Source organism: Oncorhynchus mykiss, chromosome 9 (assembly GCF_013265735.2).
Source record: "Oncorhynchus mykiss isolate Arlee chromosome 9, USDA_OmykA_1.1, whole genome shotgun sequence".
NCBI lineage: Eukaryota > Metazoa > Chordata > Actinopteri > Salmoniformes > Salmonidae > Oncorhynchus > Oncorhynchus mykiss.
In genome coordinates this window covers 39,545,119-39,565,760 of record NC_048573.1, presented here as the reverse complement: position 1 = coordinate 39,565,760, position 20,642 = coordinate 39,545,119, and the positions used below count along the sequence as shown (strand labels likewise).

Here is a 20,642-nt window from a genome sequence, read left to right as displayed (position 1 = left end):
TAAAAGATGAACACGTACCACGCTGCACCTTGGTCCTCACCTTCTTCCTCACCTTTAACCCACGACGGCCGTTACAGATTCACTGATCTTCCATCGAGCCAACTGGAGGCTGCAAGGGAAGAGCAGTTGACTGACTGACCAGGGTCAATATATTTTTTATTTAACTAGGCAAGTCAATTAAGAACAATTCTTATTTACAATGTTGGCCTACCGAGGAATAGTGGGTTAGCTGCCTAGTTCAGGGGCAGAACGACAGATTTTTACCTTGTCAGCTCGGGGATTCAATCCAGCAACCTTTCGGTTACTGGCCCAACACTCGAACCACTAGGCTCTAACCACTGTTTGCCTGCCAGAGATATACAAATATATGAGAGAAGTTCTAGAGCCAATTCAGGGTCAGACATGCAGCTGATAGAGCTATACATATGATGAACAAAACACCTGGGGGAAATTTTCAAAAAACACATATCTTCATAATGTTTTTCTGTTTATTATCTCCAGTCCATGCAAAGGGACAGTGATCACTGATGTCCTTATCAAAGACACAATCAACAAGTGCTTGTGAGCGCTATTTGTCAAAATTAGGTCAATCGGCGAGGAGTTTGCTAGGTTTCTTACATGAATCCGTGTAGGTTTGGAGATTAGTTGAGTCAGGTTAAAGTCGAAACAAATATTCTTCAAATGATCAGAGCCCGGGGTAAACCGATCCAGGTTAAAATCTCCTAAAATAACTACTCCAGGTGACAGAAAATATTCAGAAATAGTATCAACAGCATCCTATTCTAGCTGCTATAGAAAAGAGGTTGTGAGGGAATGTTAAATCCCTGGCCTTTAGTCTCCATCAGCCCCAAACCCAAAGGAATACCCTCATCACTCGTGGCACTGTGGTATCTAATGTAGATTAACACTGACCCCCAGTGGCAAGTTACATCTATTATGGCTCTGCTATTGTGATGGACATCTGGTCTTGCTATCTCATTCATATTTCATCTTTTTCATCTTTCTCCTCAGGTGTTCACTCGCTATGGGAAGTGTTACACGTTCAACGCGGGGGGTGAGGGCCGCACCCCTCTCATAACTACCAAGGGAGGGATGGGTAATGGGCTGGAGCTCATGCTGGACATTCAGCAGGATGAGTACATCCCTGTGTGGGGAGAGACGGGTGAGGACAAAAGTGTGTGTGTGTGTGTGTTTGTGTGTGTGTGGTTTAATTCCAGTTCATTACGCAGCTCACATGTGTGTTGCTCTATCAAACAGACTACTCTAGCTGCTCGCTGGAGCCAGTGGGTTCATTAGTTAAATAAAAACATGCATGGATGGTGCAGTGACCCCTGCCTCTGTTCCCCTCCCCACAGATGAGACCACGTTTGAGGCTGGGATCAAAGTTCAGATCCACAGTCAGGAGGAGCCTTCCTTCATCGACCAGCTGGGCTTCGGGGTGGCACCTGGGTTTCAGACCTTTGTTTCCTGCCAGGAACAACGGGTAGGGACGTTACTCTTATTTGTAAAACTTTATTTCAACAAAGTCATAATTTTACAATATGCCGTTAGCACCACCTGTGTAACTGTTGTAGTGCTGAACACCTATGCAATTGTAGTTGTAGCTTATGTGTGTTGTGTGTGTGTGTGTGTGTGTGCGTGCGTGCGTGTGTGTGTTCTAGCTGATATATTTGCCCCCACCCTGGGGGGACTGTAAGGTGACACGGATAGACTCAGAATTCTTTGAGTCCTACAGCATCACCGCCTGCCGTATCGACTGTGAGACGCGCTACCTGGTAGAGAACTGTAACTGTCGCATGGTACATATGCCTGGTAGGTGAACCCTCGCATCCAGCCGTTTACCTAGTCTGGACTTTTTACATTTTCAAGTTCAACTTATATTGATTGATTATCTCTCTGTGTGCAGGAGATGCCCCATACTGCACCCCTGAGCTGTACAAAGAGTGTGCTGATCCAGCTCTTGGTAAGGAATAGATCCCGACTGTTGTTTCTAAGACCATAGCAACTCTATTTTGGTCCCTATATCACTATCACAATGCTGCGGCCTTTCTCTTTGGCCCCCCAGACTTCCTGGTGGAGAGAGACAACGATTTTTGTGTGTGTGAGACTCCGTGCAACATGACCAGATACAGCAAAGAGCTGTCCTTCGTCAAGATCCCCAGCAAGGCCTCTGCCAAGTATCTGGCCAAGAAATACAACAAGTCAGAGCAATACATAGCGTGAGTATTGTGTTCCAAACACCAGATAAAAAACTTGACAGTGATTATGGAGTACCAGGCAAGAAATGGAAAATGCATTCGCTTCGGGCTTTGGCCCTTGCATCTTTTACCTTCCAGTTCCATTTCCAATACGCAGCAACGAAATAATGATTTTCTCTATCAGAACCTTCATATGCGAACTGTTTGCTGTTTAGATCTTGAATATGGTCTCTTCCTGTAACAGTGACAATATCCTGGTTCTGGACATCTTCTTTGAGGCTCTAAACTATGAGATGATCGAACAGAAGAAAGCCTATGAAGTAGCAGGACTTTTAGGTATTTCAATGATGACGAGAAAAAACATGGATTCTCTTTTATAAAGGATACTTTGTTGGAAATGTGTATCTTTTGGAGAAGTTTATTATCTTTGATCATCTTGTCCTTCTCTGTTCCTCCCAGGTGATATTGGTGGTCAGATGGGTCTTTTCATTGGAGCCAGTCTCCTCACTATTCTGGAGCTGTTTGACTACATCTATGAGGTAATCTTTTAATTCGTTCTAGTACTTTCTACAGTGACAGAACTTTCCGTCATGCTTTCTGCCTGATTATTTTAAGCTCTTAGAAAAGCAGAATGAAACATTTATGCTTGCTACACATAACTCTCAAAGAGAGAGGCACACACACAGGAATGACTCCAGAAATGTCCACCTTTTCTCTTACCAGCCTTTGTCTCAAATCGAGAGCATCACTGACCTTTGCAAGGGGTATCTATGTTTCCTTACAGGTGATAAAGTACAAGCTCTGTCGACGCTCAGAGAAGAAACACAAGCACAGCAACAACGACCAGGGAGCTGTTCTGAGCCTGGACGATGTGAAATGTCACGTCAGTAACTTTCACTAAGCATTTGCAGCTCTCGGAAGAAGGCAGCCATATTGGTTCATGTCTAAACATCTCGATTAAGAATTTCATATGCATGAAGCCAGGTTGTTTTTGTAAAAGAAAATGTGTTCTAAATGAACGTACCTGGTGAGGTTCATGAATGTGTGTGTGGGGATATTCCTAGTTTTACCTTGCACACAGCAGGATACAAGACAACCAATCCAATGATCCACATGCATCCCTTAGATTTCATTGGCTAATGTAAATTGCTTTGCAACAGAACAATGGAATACCAAATCAAAGATCCAAATATAGAAAAGTATTATCTCCAAAACTGAAGTTGATATTTTTTTCTGAGCAACAGTATGGTTAAAATGGATATCAATGGAGTTTGTGGTGTTGTGTATCAGCTTGAGAAACATGTCTTCACCCCATCAATTTCCATCAAGTTGTCTCATCTATATTTTTTGAAAAATCGGAATCTTAAAATCTTAGTGTCTAATTTAAAAGGGTGCTTTCTAAAAATGATTAAAGCATATCTACAAAAGGATACACTTTTAAATGTTAAATGCATGACTATGTTGGCCCTTAACTCTGCTTTTCTCACTGGGTGTCTTTCATGAGTTTACAGAGTAGGTAGCATAAACATAACCACATGTAACATATGGATTTTCCTTAAAATATGTATCAAAAGTCCAAATGCACTCATGACTACTGGTTTCAATGACATTTTCGGCCAACTTACAAACAAATACTTTATGAAATGATTGTTACAAATCAAAGTGTAAGTTTGCTAGCCAACTAGCCTATTCATGGTATCACTACTAGCCTGCTAATGTTAGCCCTACCAGCCTGCTAACGTCATGTTAGCACTGAATGAGTCAGACAGTTGCTATCAACACCTAGCTTACTGCTACATTAAAGTAAACCAACGTTTTGAAAATACACAACGCCACCTAACCAGTTATCAAAATAATGGTAGCTATACAGTATGAAGTTATCTTAGCCAGCCAGGTAATGATAGCTATTTAGCACACTAGCTATTAGCCCAGCCAGCCTAGCCAACCACCAAAAACACATCACCACTATAACCGCAGATCAAAAGCAAAGAAAGAGTAGAGACTTACAGATTCATGGCTGGGGCCCATCCGATAGTAACACTTTTAAAAGAGTACAGGCGGAGTTAGCTATCAAAGCAAGGGGGAGCCGGGCGCTTCACCAGGGAGGAAGAGTCAGGAGAATCCAATTACTATATAGTGAGAAAAATCCAAAATTGATAGATTACAGATGTCAGTCAGCTAGTGGGCTAGCACCGAGCCAAGGTGCAAAAAGTTACAAAACTCCTGTAGCCAGAGAACATGCCGAAAAGTTGACAAAACAAAAAGAACAAATGCGGTACTACACAATTAGAGCAAGCAGGTTTGATTTTCTCTTTCTTTTTGAGCCCACAGCAAGAAGGCACCATAACACAGTCACAAAGTCGATGGAGAGCATCATGATGCAGCATGGCCGCACGTGCCCCATCTGTTCATTGTTTACATCACACTTCCTTCTGATTGGTGGACTGTAGCTCACCACCATCAACACTTGGTCTGGAATGTAATTACATGCTAGCATGGCTAATGGCTAACGATAGCCAGCTTGAGCTAGCTACCAAGCTAGCATACAAACTCAGCACAGAGTAGATTATCCATATTACAGTGAGAAATAGTGCATTGTGGGTAGTTTAGAATATATCCGTAAATAAGTTTATAAACATGTAATAACCCAAATATATAACTATGTTTGTACTTATAGGTAACCAGATCGTGATTACAACTAAGTTACTTAAGCAATAAGGCCCGAGGAGGTGTGGTATATGGCCAATATACCACGGCTAAGGGCTGTTCTTAACCACGACGCAACGCGGATTGCCTGGACACAGCCATTAGCCGTGGTATATTGGCTATATATCACAACCACCGAGGTGCCTAATTGCTATTATAAACGGGTTACCTACATCATTAGAGCAGTAAAAATACATGTTTTGTCATACCTGTGGTATACGGTCTGATATACCACAGCTGTCAGACGATCAGCATTCAGGGCTTGAACCACCCAGTTTACAATAAGTCTTTGATCACAATGTGTTGTTACATTGGTGAGTAAGAACTCATGCTTCCTACCCTTTAAGTTTAACTTGTCTTTTTGTTTTGTTATTGGCTCATACTCCCACTCTTTTTTTGTCACCAACTATCCATTTCACATTATCCACCCCAGTCTCTCCGTGACAATTCCCATCCACCACCTCCATACTCTGCCAATATGCTACCTTATCACACAGAGCGGAGCAACTCAGAGGACTTCACCTGCTGAGCCAATTAGAACACAAGGTAGTAAGGAAGTGGAGCATTTCAGTTTCATTCAGAAGTAGACAGATGTCAGAGTATAAAGCTTATTTGTACAGAATCTTGATGATGGGTAATGCGTAACACTTCAATAGCACTTAGATCTCCACTGGTGCAAGATTAGTGATAGCCACGTATAGCTTGCTTGATGATAATTACTGCAGCCCACAACGTCATTGAAACTTGCTATTTCATCCCATGTATACTGAGCAAATATTTAGTCTAAACATGTAACAATTTCAAAATGTTTAATGAGTTACAGTTCATATAAGGAAATCAGTAAATTGAAATAAATTCATTAGGCCCTAATCTACGAATTTCACATGACTGGGCAGGGTAGCAGCCATGGGTGGGCCTGGGAGGGCATAGGCCACCCACTTGGGAACCAGACCCAGCCAATCAGAATACAGAAATACTCCTCAGTTTCATCAGCTGTCTGGGTGGCTGGTGTCAGATCATCCTGCAGGTGAAGAAGCCGGATGTGGAGGTCCTGGTGTGGTTGCACGTTGTCTGTGGTTGTGAAGCCGGTTGGTCGTACTGCCAAATTCTGTAAAACAACGTTGGAGGCAGCTTATAGTTGAGAAATTAACATTAAATTATCTGGCAACAGCTCTGGGGGACTTTCCTGCACTCAGCATGACAATTGCATGCTCCCTCAAAACTTGAGACGTCTGTGGCATTGTGTTCTGTGAAAAACTGCACATTTTAGTGGCCTTTTATCGTCTGCAGCACAAGGTGCACCTCTGTAATAATCATGCTTGTTTAATCTGCTTCTTGATATGCCACACCGGTCAGGCGGATGGATTATATTGGCAAATAAGAAATGCTCACTAAAAAGAATGTAAACAAATTGTGCACAACATTTTTGTGCTTATGGAACATTTTTCTGATTTTTTATTTCAGCTCATGAAACATGGGACCAACACTTTACATGTTGCGTTATAGTTTTGTTCAGTACAAAATACAATTGTTCTTGTATTGTCTTCTGAGAATGTCATTTTACTCGGGCTACATGTAGATATAGAAGCCAGGACTAAGGGATTTTGGCTTTGGTTGTGTGATAGTGGGAAATGTCCTCTGATCAACTTGCAGATATTGGTTGAATGTGTGATGAGATCTTCAGGGCTCACCACTGGGTTGCATGTATGTCATCATAAACTGTGTGCTATCTGTAAGCAGTATATTGGCATGTTTGTCCATGTTACATCTGTTGTCTGTTTATGTGTATGGTTGTGTGTGGGTGGGGGGGTGCATGCTTTTTTTGAGTGTGTCTATTTGTGTTTTGAATGTACGTGTGTGTGTGATACTTCAAAAGTAATACACTTTCTCAAGTTGATGAATAACAGTCATGAAATTGGCCCGTTTTCTAATTGACTCCCTCTGTCCAATTGGTCAAGTTGACACAATTCAATGAAGTTGCATTTTCATAATGTATTATAGTGTAAAAACCAATACATTTTTCAATTGAAAAGTTTGTTCACCATTTTCTAAGAAATAAAAGTCCAAATGGTGCTTTCTTTGTTAATAGTTTTAGAGCTAAACGGATAGACTAGATAGAACTACGATGACAGATGTCAAACCACCTCTTTGACAATGGTAATATTGCCTGATTCCCCAATGTTAAACAATTGGACCACTGTTACTACAATATATTTTATTATGAACCATTGGAGGTAGTTAGGAACACCTACGAATGATGAAGCCAATCTCTTATCACTCATGCCTCATATAACCATGCTAGATGTCTTTCCCATAGGAAAATGGGAGTTATATGATAGTGTGTAACTGTGTAGTGTTATTCTCAAGCACAACAGTATCATCAACATGTAAATTGAATGTAAATAAAATGCTGCAAGTAAGGAATATGCATAATGTTCTGATCGTGATTACAGAGTCTTGCCTATTGTTGTTGATGTAATTAATGTAGCTACAGTATGTGTATGTGATCTTACCTTTGTTTTTCTATTAATAATATGCCTACCAGTTTACATGTTTTCAAATGTTTTATTTATCTCAAAAGCAACAATAAAGTATAATGACATTTCAATTCAGCGGAATCTGGCTGCATTTTTGGCAAGATCTGAAGACAGTCTTTATTATTTATTACGATGGCCCAAACTCCTTACAACTGCTTCATATCCATGCCAGCTATACCTTTCCTTGTACTACAAAGAAACAGAAAAAGCACGTACAATACTTCCCAGAACTGAATCTTAAAAGGAATTACCATACAAATATATTTGTTCACAACATGGGGTAAAGGTAAAGGAAGTTTTCAACCAGGGTCTATGTAAACCATGTCTGAATAGGCACTTTCTGTGTAAAAAAAAACAACTGAAAACTTCCTCTATTTGACCATATTGTCAAATCTAAACTGCTGAATATATTATTCTATTGGAATGTCTGTGTTTCCTTGTGACCAGTTCCTCCCCCCAAGAAGGTCCCATTTTTGTTGCAACACTTCAAGACTCCCTCCTTCTGCCAGTTAGTGTTGATTACGAGATTATGGTCTGTGAAATGTACAATTGAGACAATGAACAATACCCATCTGAGGACAGCAGAGGAGATTAATGTTGCATGCACAACTTCTGCATGAGACACACTAAACCCATTGAGATTAGTCACAGTATTGGGAGAATAGTTAAAGATGGCTAAAAGACAAACGGGCAGGGTTGTAAAAATGTAATTGAAGGAGAGATGCATCATTGCCTGAGGGAAAGGTGTAACAAAGTAAATATTTTGCCCTCTCCTTTTAAATCTGCTGAGTTGCAGATATGAAATAATTTGAATTGAGATCAGTGGAATGTTGAGTATGCCAGCCCTGCTAAACTCATCTGTTTAACAAAGGCTGAATTTTATTCAAGGTGTATATATCCAAGGTCATCCAAGGTTATGATGCAAGTCTCAGCTTTGATTTAATAGATTCTCATTAGGAAATTAATGAAGAGCCTTATGTCCCTCACAGTTGTGTTTTTTCCAGATGGTGATGTTTGTACTTCATGAGCAAAAAAATCATGAAGTGTGACTTAATTTTCTAAGTTTCATCAATTAAAATTGCCCCACATGGAACCGTTGGCCAAATTACTTTTCAGCCAGGGTAGGTAACTTTTCACCCTACTCAACAACGACTGGAGGAGTTCGATTAAGCTGAACCGTGGACCACCGGTGAACGGACAAAAGCTGTGAGGGAAGTTCCCTTCTCAAATCGAACAGTATTCTGCGCCGCTCGGCCATGTTGTCAACAAGGCAGCATCGTTCAGAAACATACAACATCTCTTTTCGATAAAATACATGTTAGAATTAAAGCATGTTTATAACCAGCAATCCCTTTCGCATGAAAAACACAGAATCCTGCTCATTAATCCACGTGCTTAAGCGCTTAACCTACGTCACTTTTGTTTTGAGACCCGGTTCCAAAACGAATGCAATTACTTTTTACCCGGTGTAATATCCTTTTAACGGGGCAAAACGGACCAGATAATCGAATGCCCTCAGTGATAGTACTCGGATGAAAATAGTGGGCGGGACTGTGTCTACCTCAGACTAACCAATGAAATAAGAGCTAGATCTGCCAAGCCCTCTGTACACTGCCTTTACTTACAGTTTAATTCACATGACAGTTTTGTCCGTCGGCAAGGGTCTTTTCAATGGCAACTCCCAAGAAAGTCTGCATTATTGGCTCTGGCAATTGGTAAGAAAATGTATATATACCGAAAGCTTTGTGTGTGGGTGTACTGCAGCTAGCTAACATAGCTTGGCTTGACTGACCGGCTAATTCTAGCCGCATTTTCAAACAGGTCGCTCGAGCGAATTGTTTCAAACGGATCACCGAAGGTCGGGGAGGGGGCACTATCTGTGCGTTACGGCTTGGCCGAACTCTACCAACTGTTGATTCATTTTGGTCAATTATCACCCGACGCGTTCATGACACACAGGTTAAAATACCAAAACTATATATTAATTTGACGACCGGTCGAAACACATGAAACATTCATAGGCATTGTATTTAGCTTTTTGTTGCTAACTAATTTGTCCTGGAACTGGAGATAAACATTGGGTTGTTGTGTTACTTGCCAGAAGATACAGAGCCTAACATTAAGCTTGTTTACACTGAGCTGCACTGAAGTCAGAACGCCCAACACACCATCACAACTTATTGTGACATGATTTTATTCAAAATTCGTGACATGCACATGGGAAAAGTCCACTTTCTTTGTTTGTACATGATTTATCACAATGTATTTCGTGTGTACACACTTTTCTTTCTTCATAATTGAGGGCCTTATTACTGACATGTTTTTTATTTATTTTTCATCACCATGTCCTTTCTGCTTGTATTTTGAATTTATATTGGTGTGTGTGTATGTATGTGTGTATATATATATATATATATATATATATATATATATATATATATATATATATATATATATATATATATATATATATATATATATATATATATATATATATATATATATATATATATATATATATATATATAGAGCCTTGAATTACATAAATGACAGGGAAAAAAAAGAGGAATTGTGTATATATATATATATACTTTCTTTTCTGTCATTTATGTAATTCAAGGCTCATCTGTAAATGAGACCTTGGCCTCTGTATCAATCCCTGACAAAATAAATAACACTTGTGTACATTACAGGAATTCCAATTTTGTTGTGGTTGACTTTAGCTAGGTGGCTAATGTTAACTAGGCTAGGGGTTAGGGCTAGCTAAGTAGTTAAAGGGTTAGTGGAAGGGTTTGCTAACATGCTAAGTAGCTTAAAAGTAGTAGTTAATTAGTGAAAAATGCTGAAGTTATCCATAATGAGATTCAAATACATAACCTTTGGTTTGCTAGACGTTAGCTTTTAATTACTCACATGGGTTAGTATGCTTGTAAAAATCAATGAGTTGATGGGAGAGGTGGGACTGCGGTGTCCAAGTTCTATTTTAGCACCTGGCTATGCAGACAGCTGTTGACATGTGCGAGCAGGGTGGATGAAAAGATTTAATAACATGCATGTGTAAATGTTATTTTGCAACACTTGTGCACACAACGCGGCTGGTTTAGTTAGCATGTTAGAGGTTGACAATGAGTATGATGGGTCTAACCTTTAATGCCCAGGAAGCTGTGATTCAAACTCCCACTAGACAGCTATATACATTCCTTACTCGCCAAATTGTTTTATTTAACTAGGCAAGTCTGTTAAGAACTAATTCTTATTTACAATGATGGCCTAGGAACAGTGGATTAACTGCCTTGTTCAGGGGCAGAACAACAGATTTTTACCTTATCAGCATGGGGATTCGATCTAGCAACCTTTCGGTTACTGGCCCAACACTAACCACTAGGCTACCTGCCGTTGAGCCGCTATCTTCATTTACTCCAGCTAAGGCCGATATGTACTTCCCAAAAAAGTATAAATTAATCTACAAGCAACCGAGAAAAAATAGGTTGTTTTTATATTGGGTATTTTGGTTTTCTCTCTTCAATAGCTATTGAACCAAACATGCCATGCCATGAAAATGTTATATTCTGATTCAGGGGAGGATGGAGAACAATCAGCACCTTTTTCGTGTGAATTATTATAAAACAATTTTAAAGATTGAAATCTGAATAAAAAATCCGCACAAGGTTGATTGTTCTCCATCCTCCCCGGATTCAGAATAAGGATAATTAAGGGTCAATCTGGCAAATTGTACATTTGCAATAAGATTAAGTTGTTTTGGGCTCCTTTCCGTCAAGTATTTTTAGCACTTGCATTCTTCAGTCTAGGGTGCAATTGTTCTTGTAGAAAACCACAAATTAATCTACAAGCATATCATAATTTACATTGCAATTTCTCTACTACACAGGGGCTCTGCCATTGCCAAGATAGTAGGTACCAATGTTGCTCACAACTCCAAGTTTGACAACACTGTGACCATGTGGGTGTTTGAGGAGATGGTGGACGGTCGCAAACTGACAGAGATCATCAACACAGACCATGAGAACGTCAAGTACCTGCCTGGACACAAGCTACCCCCTAATGTGGTGAGGAGCACATCGCATGCTGCTATGTATTGTAATCCTGCTCAGGAATGTGATTTAAAAAAAATACAAATTCTATAATCCATTATTCACATAATTGAAATTGACCTACCCCTAAACCAATACCCTTCTTGCCTGTTTAATTGTTACCCTCATCACATCTTTGCCTAATGCTATGTGACACTTTGAGTAATAGGCTGCTGTGGGGAATGCTGTCAGCTGCCTTCTGCTGGACTATATGTGTAAAGGTTCAGCCCTGGCTCAGTTATGTGTTGCAGCTGTCCTTGCAGCACTCACTACAATCCACAGTACACCCCATAGCAATTTCCGAGGAGAGATCTCCACGGATTAGAATGAAACTGAGAATGCTGCTCCGCGTTCAACACCATAGTGCCCTCAAAGCTCATCACTAAGCTAAGAACCCTGGGACTTAACAACTCCCTTTGCAACTGGATCCTGGACTTCCTGACGGGCCACCCCCAGGTGGTAAGGGTAGGCAACCACATGAATGCCACGCTGATCCTCAACACTGGGGCCCCTCAGGGGTGTGTACTTAGTCCCCTCCTGTAGTCCCTGTTCACCCATGACTGCGTGGCCAAACACGACTCCAACGCCATCATTAAGCCTGATCTCCGACAACAATGAGACAGCCTATAGGAAGGAGGTTAGAGACCTGGCAGTGTGGTGCCAGGACAACAACCTCTACTTCAATATGAGCAAGAGAAAGGAGCTGATCGTGGACTACAGGAAAAGGTGGACCGAACAGGCCCCCATTAACATCAACAGAGCTGTAGTGGAGCTGGTCGAGAGTTTCAAGTTCCTTGGTGTCCACATCACTAACAAACTATCATGGTCCAAACACACCAAAACACTCATGAAGAGGGCACAACATCACATTTTCCCCCTCAGGAGACTGAAAAGATTTGACATGGGTCCCCAGATCCTCAAAGTTCTACAGCTGCGCTATCGAGAGTATCCTGACCGGTTGCATCAACCGCCTGGTATGGCAACTGCTTTGCATCTTGACCGTAAGGTGCTACAGAGGGAAGTGCGTGCGGCCCAGTACATCACTGGGGCCAAGCTTCCTGCCATCCAGAACCAATATAATAGGTGATGTCAGACCAAGCCCAAAAATTGTTAGAAACTCCTGTCACCCAAGTCATAGACTGTTTTCTCTGCTACCGTGTGGTACCGGAGCGCCAAGTCTAGGACCAAAAGGCTCCTTAATAGCTTCTACCCCCAAGCCATAACAATTAATCAAATGGCCACTGGACTATTTCCATTGACCCCAAATGGAGGGGGGCCCCTCCATTTGTTTTGTACACTGCTGCTACTCGTTGTTTATCTATGCATAGTCACTTCACACCTACCTACATGTACAAATGACCTTCACTAACCTGTACCCCGGCACATTTACTCGGTATCGATACCTCCTGTATATAGCCTGGTTATTGTGTTACTTTTTATATATATTTTTAACTTTAGTTTATTTGGTATATATTTTCTTAACTCTTGAACTGCACTGTTGGTTAAGGGCTTGTAAGTAAGCATTTCACGGTAAGGTCTACACTTGTTGTATTCAGCACATGTGACAAATAGTTTTGATTTGAACCCCTGCCCCCTGGCTTGCGCTCAACAGATTTGGTAGGATGAGTCATGCTGATTTAGCACAGATCAAGCAGTCACTTACATTATGTTACACAATTCTAAAATAACAGTTTTTAATGAGATTTTTGATACCTTTGATGTACTGTAGCTTTTTGGACTGTGGCACCCACTATTTAGAATCAATAACACGTTAATTTGACAATGTACAACCTAACAAAGATCCTTGCAGGATCGAAATGTTGTTTGTGAATAAAGGTGCATGATGGAGCGTATGAGTGTGCAAGCTCTTTCTTTTCTATTTACAATGTGTAAGGACTACATGAGACAAGCAGACCAAGACCAGTGCCCCTAACTATCCCCTCCTGTTTCTCCTCCAGTTGGCAGTTCCTGAGCTGGTGGAGGCTGCCAAGGAAGCAGACATCCTAGTGTTTGTGATCCCCCACCAGTTCATTGGCAGAGTGTGTGACACCATGAAGGGGAAGATAAAGATTAATGCACTAGGAATGTCACTCATCAAGGTTTGGCTAACAGCCATGCTCTCTTCAGCAGACCTATAACAGTAGCCCAGTAGGTAGAGCATGGCATCGTAGAGTTGATTCCCGGGACCACCCATATTCACTGGTCTACACACAATACCCCATAATGTCAAAGTGGAATTACGTTCTGGAGTACAATTGTGCTTAACAAGTCACATAAGTTTAAATAATAGTGTTGCTTTTTGAATGACTACCTCATCTTTGTACCCTACACATACAATTATCTGGAAGGTCCCACAAACACAGAATTACAAACACAGATTAAACCACAGGTTTTCCAATGCCTCGCAAAGAAGGGCACCTATTGGTAGATGGGTAAAAACAATTATAATAATATTATTAAGCAGATGTTGAGCATGGCGAAGTTATGAATTACACATTGGGTGGTGTATCGAAACACCCATTCACTACAAAGACACAGACATCCTTCCGAACTCTGCCGGAGTTTTGCAAGATAAAAAAGAAACGGAATGGCGCTAAGCACAGGCAAAATCCTAGAGGTAAACCTGGTTCAGTCTATTTTCCATCAGACACTCGGGAATTAATTTACCTATCAGCAGAACAATAACCTTAAATACAAGGCCACATCTACCAAGAAGACAGTGAATGTTCCTGAGTGATTGAGTTAGTTTTGGCCTAAATTTACTTAATTTATGGCAAGACCTAAAAATGGTTCTCTAGCAATGATCAACAACCAATTTGAGAGCTTGAAGAATTTTGAAATTAATAATTGGAAAATGTTGAACAATCCAGGTGTGGAAAACTTCAACTTACCCAGAAATACTCACAGCTGTAATTGCTGCCAAATATTCTTCAGAGTATTGACTTGAGATTTCATTTTCAATTAATTTGCCAAAATTTCTAAAAACATGTTTTCATTTTGGTATTATGGGTTATTGTGTGTAGAACACATTTTTTTTCAATTCAGGGTGTAATACAACAAAATATGGAATGGGTCAAGGGGTATGAGTACATTCTGAAGACACTGTATATTGTTATGTACAGTGGGGCAAAAAAGTATTTAGTCAGCCACCAATTGTGCAAGTTCTCCCATTTAAAAAGATGAGAGAGGCCTGTAATTTTTATCATATGTACACTTCAACTATGACAGACAAAATGAGAAAAAAAATCCAGAAAATCACATTGTAGGATTTTTAATGAATTTATTTGCAAATTATGGTGGAAAATAAGTATTTGGTCACCTACAAACAAGCAAGATTTCTGGCTCTCACAGACCTGTAACTTCTTCTTTAAGAGGCTCCTCTGTCCTCCACTCGTTACCTGTATTAATGGCACCTGTTTGAACTTGTTATCAGTATAAAAGACACCTGTCCACAACCTCAAACAGTCACACTCCAAACTCCACTATGACCAAGAGCTGTCAAAGGACACCAGAAACAACATTGTAGACCTGCACCAGGCTGGGAAGACTGAATCTGCAATAGGTAAGCAGCTTGGTTTGAAGAAATCAACTGTGGGAGCAATTATTAGGAAATGGAAGACATACAAGACCACTGATAATCTTCCTCGATCTGGGGCTCCACGCAAGATCTCACCCCGTGGGGTCAAAATGATCACAAGAACGGTGAGCAAACATCCCAGAACCACATGGGGACCTAGTGAATGACCTGCAGAGAGCTGGGACCAAAGTAACAAAGCCTACCATCAGCAAGGGCATTGAAGATGAAACGTGGCTCGGTCTTTCAGCATGACAATGATCCCAAACACACCGCCCGCGCAATGAAGGAGTGTCTTCGTAAGAAGCATTTCAAGGTCCTGGAGTGACCTAGCCAGTCTCCAGATCTCAACCCCATAGAAAATCTTTGGAGGGAGTTGAAAGTCTGTGTTGCCCAGCAACAGCCCCAAAACGTCACTGCTCTAGAGGAGATCTGCATGGAGGAATGGGCCAAAATACCAGCAACAGTGTGTGAAAACCTTGTGAAGACTTACAGAAAATGTTTGACCTCTGTCATTGCCAACAAAGGGTATATAACAAAGTATTGAGATTAACTGTTGTTATTGACCAAATACTTATTTTCCACCATAATTTGCAAATAAATTCATAAAAAATCCTACAATGTGATTTTCTGGATTTTTTTCTCATTTTGTCTGTCATAGTTGAAGTATACCTATGATGAAAATTACAGGCCTCTCATCTTTTTAAGTGGGAGAACTTGCACAATTGGTGGCTCACTAAATACTTTCTTGCCCCACTGTAAGTCATAGCTCCACTGTAATATATAGTGGGGTCTGAAATTATTGACACCCTTTGGCCTGATAAAGATGAGCAATAATGAAAGTATAAAATTATAAATTCAATTGCTGAGCTATATTGTCTGCCCAAAATAAGTAGGAAATGATATTTTATACTAATACAATTTCAGAGAAAGAGATTTGGTTTAACAAGTAATACTTTTTTCCCCTCAAAGGTAGGGGTCAAAATGATTGACACCTCTAAAGATTCTTATTGAATAAAGTAGTCGAGTTTAGTATTTTGTCCCATATTCCTAGCACGTACAAACTTGTTAAATGTATTTGCAGTTTTATTATTGATTTTTATGTGCCCAATATAAATTAATGGTATATAATTTGTCATTTGGAATCACTTTTATTATAAATAAGAATAGAATATGTTTCTAAACATTTCTACATTAGTATTGATCCTACCATGATTACGGAATGAATTGTGAATAATGAGTGAGAAAGTTACAAAACGGTCAATGGGTGCTAACCTCTTATTGGTAATGATCAACAAAAAATACTTGTTTAACAAAATCTCTTTCTCTGAGCAATTGTATCAGTATAAAATCTTTTAAATTCAAACATTTTTCAGCATAAAATATAGCTCAGTATTTTCAATGATTTATTTTTTACAGTCATTATTGCTCACCATTATCAACGGTGTCAATAATTTCAGACCCCGCTGTAGGTCTTTTGTGTGCACTCATGCTACGTGTTCTACTCCAGGGTGTGGATGAGGGCCCTGACGGACTGAAGCTCATCTCTGATGTGATCCAGGAGAAGTTGGGCATCGCCATGAGTGTGTTGATGGGGGCCAATATCGCCAACGAGGTCGCCGATGAGAAGTTCTGTGAGACCACTATCGGTTAGATTCCACATTGTAACGGGCTTGGGTTATCATTGTCTTACATACTTCTGAATGGTGTGCTGTCCAGTGTTTTTCTTTTTCTTCCCCTTTCTGAACATTTGGTTTGGGTAAATATATACAGTGCAAACTTAAAAGTAAGGTATTCATTTCATTCTATTTTGTCAATATGTGTGGAGACATTTAATAAAGGTATTCACTCTCAACATATTTCCAACCTTCAAACAGTGGTGAATGGAAAGAGACCTCTGTTACACAAAACACCCAAAAGTGTAGATTGCCATTAGGCCAGAATGTATGCGTCCACTGCAGTTCGCGTGTGACTCTGCCTTTTCATAAGGCCAGTGTTCTCGTTGAACCACATCGCATTTTAGAGTGTAGGCTATACCACCCGTTTTCAAGTCCATTCACTCGTTTTATGACTCTGACCTGTGGTACTCATAAAGTGGTGTACTAGCCAACTTTGAGGGCCATTAGTGCATTTTCTTTTTGTGCATGTGACCTTACCATGAAAACCCTGTGCCCTAAGCCTGTAACTAGAGCCTGGTAATTAGGCCTTTAATTAGGGCCTGTACCTTGAGTTTTCCTCGTTATGTCACATGGTAAGTGCTAGAGTTTTTCAATAAATATTTGAAAGATAAATATATGTTAGGATTGAAAAGGGTTAAATATTTCTCTCTCCAAATCTCCCTCTCCCAAGGATGTAAGGATAAAGAACATGGGGCTTTGCTGAAGGAACTCATGCAGACCAGTAACTTCCGGGTCACTGTAGTGGAGGAGTCCGATGTGGTTGAAATCTGTGGCGCACTGAAGGTGAACACGCAACCATTAAGGATGTGTTTACATAAGCGGACCAATTCTGATTCCTTTTCCATTTATTGATCTTTTGACCAATCAGAACAGCTGTTAACGCAGCCTTATAGATTCTCCCTGGCCTCTCCTTACTTAATGTCTAATCATGTTGTCTCGACGTCTGAATCTCACAACTTTCCTCATTTCCAATTGTATACTTTCTACATGCCCTTCATCTACTTCTTAGATGAAGGGCAGACTCGAGAAAAGTCTGCTTGTAAGAAAAAAGGCTGTCCTTATGTGTTGAAGCCATTAACCCCTGCCCTCCTCTCTGTGGCTGTCAGAACATTGTGGCAGTGGGGGCGGGCTTCTGTGATGGCCTGGGCTTCGGGGACAACACCAAGGCCGCTGTAATCCGACTGGGGCTGATGGAGATGATCGCCTTCGCGCGCATCTTCTGCACCGCAGGGCCCGTCTCCTCAGCAACCTTCCTGGAGAGTTGTGGCGTCGCCGACCTCATCACGACCTGCTATGGCGGCCGCAACCGTAAAGTGGCCGAAGCCTTTGCCAAGACGGGGAAGGTGAGACGGTGACTTAATTGGCTTTTAGATAAAGACAGGGCCAACATAAAAATGGAAAAATGGTTTGAATTATAGCCTTTAGGATTGGAACAGGGTAAATACAGAAGATGAGAGCTTTTAAAGGGATTTTTTTATGTTGTCAGATGACCTCATTGATACTGTTTGTATGTCTCTGCATCCAGTATGAAGGAAGTTGGAGGTAGTTTCGTTAGCCAACGCAGAGAACTGAAATGGTATTCATTATTTCATCTGATAAAGAGCATAATTGCCAAAAATATCACACTATCCCTTTAATTATAAGCTTTGAAAATAAAAAGGGGTCCAGAGTGAATTTTAGTTAAATGTATTTTTGGGGTGAGAGCGGCCTTGACTTCAACAGCCATGTTTTTATTCTGCTCAGTCAATTGAAGAGCTGGAGAAAGAGATTCTGAATGGACAAAAGCTCCAGGGACCAGCAACAGCAGCTGAAGTCCATGTCATCCTAAAGAACAAAAATCTGCTTGACAAGTAAGTTGGCACAGAAATCAAAGCTCTTTCACCCATCGAAGAAACTGATGTTACTTTGCATGTGGGGATTCCCTTACAAATAACCTCTGGCTCTGTTGAGTGAATCACCTCAGTTAAATGCAAATAAAAGGATACATCTGAAATAGCAAAAACAATGCAGTTATTCTTAAAAGCCAAAGATATTGACTGTGACAACTCAACAATCCCTCTCTCGTCCCAGGTTCCCACTGTTCAACGCTGTGTACCAGATCTGCTACCAGGGCCATCCGGTCACAGAGTTTATCAAGTGTTTGCAGAACCACCCGGAGCACATGTAGGCTAACAGACTGGCCAAGCGACTGGAGAAGCAGGATCAACGCCACTTTCACTTTGTACCTGTTAGAAAATAGATGGGAAAATACGCACACTTGCATAGTCCACAGCTCCGATGCAGCAAGCAGACTCCCAACGGACGACGTGAAGTAAGGTTAGCTTGCATTGGACTTGTGGTGTATGCTGCAGCTATTCTACTGTGTACTGTCTTTCGGGTTTTGTACGTACCTCTTGGTTTTCCTGCTCTTGGTTTTCTACAGGAGTATGATGACCCAGCATGTATTTGTTGGCGCCGAATCAGATGCCAATCTGTCCTCAGCTGTTGTTGGCACGTCCATTGTGATACCTCACTTCGTTATCGTTTGTCTTATTCATGTTAATTGTGGTTAGGTTTTGTGGCAGATGCTAGGCTTTTTGTGTCCTTTTTTCACTTGTCTTATGTAATTCTGGTTCTCTCTGCATCCTTTGGCGTTTGATTCTTGACTTGTATTGGTTGTTAGGCTTGTTGCTCGATTCAATCCATGTTGCGGAAGTTCAGCTCTATAGAACGATTAGAATTTAAAGGCAATGTTCCTGCATTCACGGAGACTACGTATGTCTGCTCAATCAGAAATTACCTTTACATTTCAATCGCGCTATAGTGCTCAACTTCCGCAATACGGATTGAATCGAGCCCTTGATTTACATAGCAACGGTTAAAAGAAAATGCAAGGGCCTTTCAATGCCACATTGCTGAAAATTCTTGGCTGTTGTGCTTTGTGAAACAAAATACCTTTTAATATTTGTAACCATGACGCTGCCTTTGAATTGCACTAACATGTGGCTTATGTTTGAAAAGGATGTATTTATAAAAAAAATAAGATTTGCCTTTTGAAATAAATGTTTTATTCCAGTGCCGTCAAATGGCTGCCCTTTTCATCTGGCTGCTTGTTCACAGCTCTAGAGGGCAGTTCTATTTCAGTGATGTCAACTGGAATCTCAGCACTGTAGCTCGTGGTCAGAATAAATAGTTGCTATTTACATGGACAAGCACATGTCAGAGCCAGGGAACGGAGAATCGAAAAAAAATGAAAACTCTTCAGGTTAACAGCCAAGGCACTGTGAATAAAATGGGTCTAGTTACTGGCTAGCTCCTGGCTGTGGGCTTTGCTGGAACTCTTTTTTTGAATGAAATCTTTGTACTTAAATATACGACAATTGTAATACACAGCTTTTTCTTTGTTGTTCATATTTATATACAGTGGGGAGAAGAAGTATTTGATAACCTGCAAAATCGGCAGTGTTTCCTACTTACAAAGCATGTAGAGGTCTGTAATTTTTATCATAGGTACACTTCAACTGTGAGAGACGGAATCAAAAATCCAGAAAATCACATTGTATGATTTTTAAGTAATTAATTTGCATTTTTTTGCATGACGTAAGTATTTGATCACCTACCAACCAGTAAGAATTCCGGCTCTCACAGACCTGTTCGTTTTTCTTTAAGGATCCCTCCTGTTCTCCACTCATTACCTGTATTAACTGCACCTGGGGATAAAATTCTAGACCTGCACAAGGCTGGGATGGGCTACAGGACAATAGGCAAGCAGCTTGGTGAGAAGGCAACAACTATTGCCGCAATTATTAGAAAATGGAAGAAGTTCAAGATGACGGTCAATCACCCTCGGACTGTGGCTCCATGCAAGATCTCAACTC

General features: G+C 40.7%; 2 protein-coding genes across 2 annotated transcripts in view; both read left to right on the top strand.

Annotated features, from left to right (window-relative positions):
* The window catches only part of LOC110532037 (acid-sensing ion channel 1), a 74,916-nt gene extending 69,102 nt beyond the window's left edge, over window positions 1-5,814 (top strand). Inside the window, exons 3-11 of the mRNA XM_021615628.2 lie at window positions 1,012-1,162; window positions 1,356-1,483; window positions 1,662-1,812; window positions 1,907-1,963; window positions 2,066-2,219; window positions 2,443-2,534; window positions 2,658-2,737; window positions 2,983-3,081; window positions 5,338-5,814. Coding sequence (XP_021471303.1) covers window positions 1,012-1,162; window positions 1,356-1,483; window positions 1,662-1,812; window positions 1,907-1,963; window positions 2,066-2,219; window positions 2,443-2,534; window positions 2,658-2,737; window positions 2,983-3,081; window positions 5,338-5,433 — 1,008 coding nt within the window. The 3' untranslated portion in view covers window positions 5,434-5,814. The remainder of the gene's footprint in view (window positions 1-1,011; window positions 1,163-1,355; window positions 1,484-1,661; window positions 1,813-1,906; window positions 1,964-2,065; window positions 2,220-2,442; window positions 2,535-2,657; window positions 2,738-2,982; window positions 3,082-5,337) is intronic.
* A 3,193-nt stretch (window positions 5,815-9,007) lies between these two features.
* LOC110532036 (glycerol-3-phosphate dehydrogenase [NAD(+)], cytoplasmic) lies at window positions 9,008-19,850 on the top strand. Its single transcript, XM_021615627.2, has 8 exons — window positions 9,008-9,156; window positions 11,331-11,508; window positions 13,491-13,631; window positions 16,617-16,755; window positions 17,456-17,568; window positions 17,892-18,128; window positions 18,529-18,635; window positions 18,856-19,850. The coding sequence occupies exons 1-8, from the start codon at window positions 9,113-9,115 to the stop codon at window positions 18,950-18,952; spliced, it is 1,056 nt and encodes a 351-aa protein (XP_021471302.2). The 5' UTR covers window positions 9,008-9,112; the 3' UTR covers window positions 18,953-19,850.
* Window positions 19,851-20,642: the final 792 nt, after the last annotated feature.